We start from the raw sequence: 6,259 nt of genomic DNA on the forward strand, positions 1-6,259 counted from the left end.
TGACATTCGTTACTAGGTGAAGATAAACTCGATCAAAGCGAAATGCTTTACCAACACATGATTTTGAGAAAAAGATAAGTAGAGTATACTCAGCTCGAAATATCAAGTGTGTATGATCCATTCTATATAGCATACGACTTTTGTCTCGTAAGAAGTAGGAGATAGAATAGATAGACTTTTGAGTGATATATAAATTCAAGTCTCCACATACCTTTTTGTTGATGAATTTCCACGGTTCCTTGAGTAGATCTTCGTCGTTGTATGATGAATCGCCATGAAGTCCTTGAGCTCAACTACACTTTTCTATCCTAGTCCGAGACTTAGCTATAATAGACTAGAAATCAAGACTCATAGTTTTGATCACTAACATTGACAAACATGCTTGATATAGAAACGTATACGAGGTTGACCGATCTACGCTCTAACAATACCATCCTGGAAACTCCTCTTACTGTGAAGAAACTAGATTTGCAGCTTTCCAAATGGGTGCAAAAAAAGCACCAGGGCCAGATGGCTTTACTGGGGTTTTCTTCCAGACCTATTGGGATATTGTGGGTGATAGTGTAATTCAAATGGCAAAACAATTTTTTGAAACTGAGCATCTTATAACTCAGTTCAATCACATCAACATAGCACTAATACCAAAAACCCCTATGACTGACTCGGCTGATCAATTTAGGCCCATTGGGTTATGCAACTTTGTCTACAAAGTGATTTCAAAAACTCTAACTAATCGAATGAATCCATTGATGGAGAAAGTGATCTCTCCGAATCAAAGTGCTTTCATTCCAAAAAGGCAAATTGCTGACAATGTCATTCTAGCTCATGAGCTAATAGACTCAATTAAAAATAATAGAAGGAAAACTGGAAGTGTTGCTATTAAATTAGACATGTCCAAGGCCTATGATAGATTGGAATGGTCCTTCCTGTCTAAGGCAATGAAAATTTTGTGCTTTAATCCAAAATGGATTAGACTCATAATGAACCGTCTAAGTTCAGTATCTTATTTTATCCTTCTAAATGGTAGCCTTATTGGAAAGTTTCAACCTGAAAGAGGATTAAGGCAAGGGGACCCTTTGTCCCCTTACATGTACATTATTTGTGCAGAAGCTCTATCTTCTTATATTAATAATTTGGAAGATACTAACCTGGTTCAGGGCATAAAATGTGTCAAGTATGGTCCATCCATCAGCCATCTTTTGTTTGCAGACGATAGTCTCCTCTTTACTAAGGCTATAATACCTGATTTCCATGCTATTAAAAATTACCTGTATAAATATTGTAAGGCAAGTGGTCAAGAGATCAATTTCAACAAGTCAGGATTGTTTTTTAGTCCTAAAGTCCATCCAAGACACAAGAAAATGTTATAAAAAAATTTAAATATCACAAATCTCAATCTTGATGAAAAATATTTGAGAGTGCCAATTACTATCTTAAAGTCTAAGACCCAAACTCATATTTCCTTACTAAGTGGTGTTGAGAAAAGAGTAAATAACTGGTTTACTCAATTTTTATCCCAGGAAGGTAAAACTACTTTGGTGAAGCATGTAGGACAAGCAATGTCACTTTACCAAATGACTACTTTCTTAATACCTAAAAGTATGTGTCAAAAAATAGACTTTCAACTTAACAATTACTGGTGGGGTGAGGATCCAAGATCGAACAAGAGAAAGATGCATATCATAGCTTGGGAGAACATCTGCAAAACAAAGAAAGAATGTGGATTAGGATTTAAAATAAGTGAAATCAATAATCTAGCCATGATGGCTAGAAGTGTTTGGAGATTGGTGGAGAATCCATCTTCCCTCCTAGCACAAGTTCTAAAAGCAAAATACTTTGCAAATTGTGACATATTGAACTCTAAATGTGCTGACAATGCTTCATGGGCATGCAAATGCCTCCATAACACTATGAACAAGATAAAACCCTTTATTACATGGGTGGTGGGGGAAGGAAATTTCATATACCACTGGTGTGACAACTGGATTCCAGGGAAAGGGGTTGCTACTCCAAGAGCAAACTCTGTCCCTGACAAAAATCTAAAAGTCCATGATCTTATTAATCAGGAGACAAGAACATGGAATGAAGCAAAGCTTAGTGCTGTTTTTGATCAAGACACAAAAGAAAAAATTGAAAAAATCAGTCTTAGCCTTGAACCTTCTAATGATAGAAGAATTTGGACTCCATCTAAAGATGATGTCTTCTCTACAAAGTCTGCTTATTCAACCCTAAATGTGAGAGGGGATGAATCTAATTCTGATTTATGTAGTGCAATCTGGAAATTAAAAGCTCCAGCAAGGATCCAACTTTTTGTTTCGAAGGCACTCAAATGTGCTTTGCCAGTAAGAGAAATACTCCATAAGAGAATTCATATTTCAGACTATACTTGCCCTAAATGCAGAATGAAGTTTGAACTATGCATGCTCTTGTTACTTGTAAAAAGCTACCTAGAGTATGGAAACTCGTAAACATTCAAAACAATCAGTTCCAGGATTTTACCTTTATGCAATGGACCAGATGTTGGTGCAGTTGTATCCCTATCAAGATTCATCCTCAAGGGCTGAGCAGTTTCCTTTGATTTCTGCGGTTTTGTGGTTAATTTGGGAGAACCGTAATGATATAGTACACAATGACAAGCAAGAAAAACCAATGGTTATCCTATCAAGAGCCAAAGCCATGATGCTGAATATGCCCAAAACTTCTACCATCAGTCGTATCTCTGCAATAACACAAAACCAATGAATTTCTACCCCTTGGATTGCACCTCCTAGGAATTGGTTTAAAATAAACACAGATGGTGCTTGGAACCGTAACTCTGAAGTTAGGGGATTGGGTTTACTAATAAGAGATTCATCTCACAGATTTTTCTACGCAGAATCAATGAACTTAAAGTGTCTGTCGGTGGAAGAAGCTGAAGTTTATGGAATCAGAGAAGCGTTGATTGTTGCAAAAAGAATGAAGATTGATTAGATAATTATTGAAGCCGATGCAGCCTAAGTAATTGAGAAGATTAATAGGAAAACTTTTTTAGGAGATTTGAGAATTCACTACGAGTATCAAGATATAAAATCCCTAATACCCAATTTCGGATCGTTATTTTTTAGATTTGCTAACCGCACCTGTAACGGGGCTGCCCATGAACTAGCTCAGTGGGGGGAAACAAATGCAACCCATATGATCTGGGCTGTCCCACCAATTTGGCTCCTTTCTTTCCTTTGTGGCGACTTCAGGAGGAGCACCACCAATGTTCTGTTGTTCCGTTCCTTGCTTTGCTTATTAAAAAAATAAGAAAAAAGAAAAAAGATGACGGCACGCGGTGGGAGGCTGACCACGAAGGGCTGCCTCACCAGTGGGAAATGAAAGTGGATACGGACGGCAATAGATTTAAGGGGTTTGGCTAATTCATGAATATACATATTACCCCACAGGCTGTTCTCTGCCTAAATATGATATGATATGAGATACAACTATCAAGTTCGATGCGCCACTTTGCTTTTGTCTCCACGCGTCTCAGGATGAGCCACTTTGATTTTGTCTCCACGAGTCTCAGAAAGTGGATGCATGAGACACGGTGTAAATTTTCCATGGACAGCCAAGGGTAATTCGCATAATTTTTGTACAACAAAAAGAATGAAGAAGGTTATTATTGGTGTGTCACATTCTAATAGAGGGGCCTCAACTAATAGGATAAAATCGGGTTATCCATAAGTAATTTTAAAACCTACTAATCTAAAATAATTTTGTAATGACTAAACAATCATAATTTAATTAGTATTTATCATTTAATTAAATTAGATTAATGATTTTGGTTTGTAGTTAGAGATAAAAAATTCAGAGTTAAGGTTATGGGTTTTGGAGGGAAGAAGAAAAAAGAAGAATTTTTTTTTTTTTTTTTTTTTTTTTGAAAACCTAGATTTTAGTCACGGAAAGATAAATTTACGGCTAAGTGATGATGCAATCCTAACCGTAATTGAGAAAAATTATGAAAACAGAATTGAACAAAAGAATAGTTACGGTTCGGTCATACAAAAGACCAACCGTAGATTTACTTACGAGCAAGTTATAAATTTAAAATACCAATCGTAAATTATTTTACGTAATTTATTTATTGAAAATCAAAGATTTTTCTTCGTATGCCATATACAAAACATGAATAAATCTTCACGTACTCTGTTAATGCAAATACATGCGCCCATTAAAAGATAGCCGGTTGTAGAATTTGTGTGAGCCGCATATACACAAATCCCCTATAAATACTCTCTTCGTTCTCATCCATCCATCAAAACACTGTTTTGACTATTGTTTGTCTAACAGTTACTTAGATGGATACGTACTCTGTTAATGATAATCCTCACGTCGAAACACTTATTTATCTCAAGCATAGGATAAGATCGGCTAAATATACGACGGGGATGAAAAAAATGATTATTCAGTATTTTTTACGGTTAGGATTTATGAGAACCGAACCTAACCGTAACAGCAACATAAATAAATTTATGATTTGAAAATTAAACAAATACCTAATATTAAGTGAATTTGTAACCCTAATTTTTTTTAATAATTTCAATTAACTTAAAGCCTAATATTCCATGATTCTAGTGAGTTGGTTATGGTTGTAGAAATTTCAATTAAAGGATGTTTTAGATATTTTGTATTAAACCAAAAATACTCTATAACCAATTTTTTGGTCACTAAGAATCCAAGTAAAACTCGTCAGTTGGATTGCGAAGCCCCAATAATAGGATTCAAAATGAAACAAACCTAAACCTTAATACATTCTCGGCCGCCTTTCTCTTCTTCGTCTCACTGAATGATTAATTGACCAAGGTTAAATAAAGATTAACTGTTAGTATTGTTCTGTGAAAGCTCAGGACGTCACCAAGTCTTCAAAATATCTTTTCTAATTTTGAGGAAATTGCGATTGAAAGTGATGCAGTTCTATTGATTTGTATGATCAAACTTGATGTAATTGATTCTTTTTATTTATTTTTTTGGAAAACAGAGGAGTTATAAGTTGAGATTGATTCTTTTTCGTTCCATTTGATGGTAAATTTTCAGATTGGGTGTGGGAAGAATCACTGGTGCAGATCAGAAATTGATGTTAATTGAAAAAAAATCGACGAAGAAATTTAATCAAATATGGTCTGTTCTTCATCTTTTTGTCTGTTGTTTTTTGTTTGTTTGATCAATTTCTTAAAATCAACATGATTCAGTGAAGTTTGAACTGGTAATGTGTTTGTATGAATGTGTTCGAATGAAATTGTCGAATAATTTGATTGATTATCTCAAACTATTTCTTAATTTTATGAAATTGGGAAAACATAAAAACTAATTTTAATTTCCTGGGACATTTGTTGTGTCTGACAGAGTGCATTGTTTTGATCCTGTAGAAGGCCTCCTTAACAGACGGCCAATAAAGGAATCATATTACCAGGAATCACGTTCCACTCCCCCAACCAAACACGCCATAAGAGTTCAGAGTGACAATGGCACGTATTGGTTTCTGTTTCAGAACCAGCCAACATCTGTTAATTCGATCATCATCACTTTCTTCATCTTCTCAATCTCATCAGTTTCTCCGCCAGGTTTGATTTTCCATCTCATTAATTTCTCTCTCGCAAACACACAAACACAACTATCAGTAGTAAGATCAAGGTGTCTGTTATCTTATAATAACTTTCCGATCTCATACTTATCTTATTATTCAGGTTTTTTCAGAATAATTTTTTATTCAGTTATCAGTTCATATTTAATGAATCTTGTTCTGTAAGTGAATGTTTATCAAGAGAAAACATGTTTTGATTTTGTGAAACTATCTCTATTTTATTAGTGTTTTAACTGGAAACATAGTTTTTTTTTTTTTTTGGACCTAGAAAAGAATGTTGGTTATTTGTTTAGAATTCTTAATAAAATTGGGAGTTGCTAATAACCTTCAATCTCTAATAAATATTCCACGATGTTTACTCTATCTCTGTGCGATTTTAATGGCCAGATGAGCATGGCCACACAAACCGCTGTCTCGACGCTTAGCGATCCTGGTCTCTTAAGAAGCCAAGGACTTATAGGAGGGAAATGGGTTCAAGCATATGATGGAAAGACCATACAGGTTTAGCATCTACTTTTTCTATCCAATTTATCTTGTTTTTTTTTTCTTCTTTTGTTTGACCAGTTTTAGCTGCTACCTTTAGTAATTTTAAGTTCTAACATTTATAATTGCAGACAGTAGTAGTCCTATCCTGTTTTTTTTTTTTTTTTTTTT

General features: G+C 34.8%; 2 protein-coding genes across 7 annotated transcripts in view; both read left to right on the forward strand.

Moving 5' to 3' along the window:
• The first annotated feature begins 482 nt into the window (after window positions 1-482).
• LOC113324832 lies at window positions 483-2,468 on the forward strand. Its single transcript, XM_026573118.1, has 2 exons — window positions 483-1,286; window positions 1,521-2,468. Exons 1-2 carry the CDS (start codon window positions 483-485, stop codon window positions 2,466-2,468), a joined length of 1,752 nt encoding a protein of 583 aa, XP_026428903.1.
• A 2,114-nt stretch (window positions 2,469-4,582) lies between these two features.
• The window catches only part of LOC113321851 (succinate-semialdehyde dehydrogenase, mitochondrial-like), a 12,114-nt gene continuing 10,437 nt past the window's right edge, over window positions 4,583-6,259 (forward strand). For 2 of the 6 annotated variants that reach the window (XR_003346891.1, XM_026569783.1), the window contains exons 1-4: window positions 4,583-4,948; window positions 5,059-5,142; window positions 5,391-5,585; window positions 5,993-6,106. Coding sequence is in view for 5 of the 6 variants with exons in the window: in XM_026569783.1 (XP_026425568.1) it covers window positions 5,487-5,585; window positions 5,993-6,106 (213 nt within the window). In the remaining variant the exon portion in view is untranslated. Of the gene's footprint in view, window positions 4,966-5,058; window positions 5,143-5,367; window positions 5,586-5,992; window positions 6,107-6,259 lie in introns of all 6 variants that reach the window. The other 4 variants (XM_026569786.1, XM_026569785.1, XM_026569784.1 and 1 more) reach the window with 4 other exon arrangements.

The sequence above is a fragment of the Papaver somniferum genome, chromosome 11 (genome assembly GCF_003573695.1).
Source record: "Papaver somniferum cultivar HN1 chromosome 11, ASM357369v1, whole genome shotgun sequence".
In the NCBI taxonomy this organism is placed as follows: Eukaryota; Viridiplantae; Streptophyta; class Magnoliopsida; order Ranunculales; family Papaveraceae; genus Papaver; species Papaver somniferum.

Bases quoted from the DNA above. Each gene is read 5' to 3' on its own strand.
- LOC113324832 (XM_026573118.1), top strand. From the start codon at position 483: ATGGGTGCAAAAAAAGCACCAGGGCCAGATGGCTTTACTGGGGTTTTC. The intron at 1,287-1,520 runs GCAAGTGGTCAA...TTTTTATCCCAG, and splicing joins ACCTGTATAAATATTGTAAG to GAAGGTAAAACTACTTTGGT.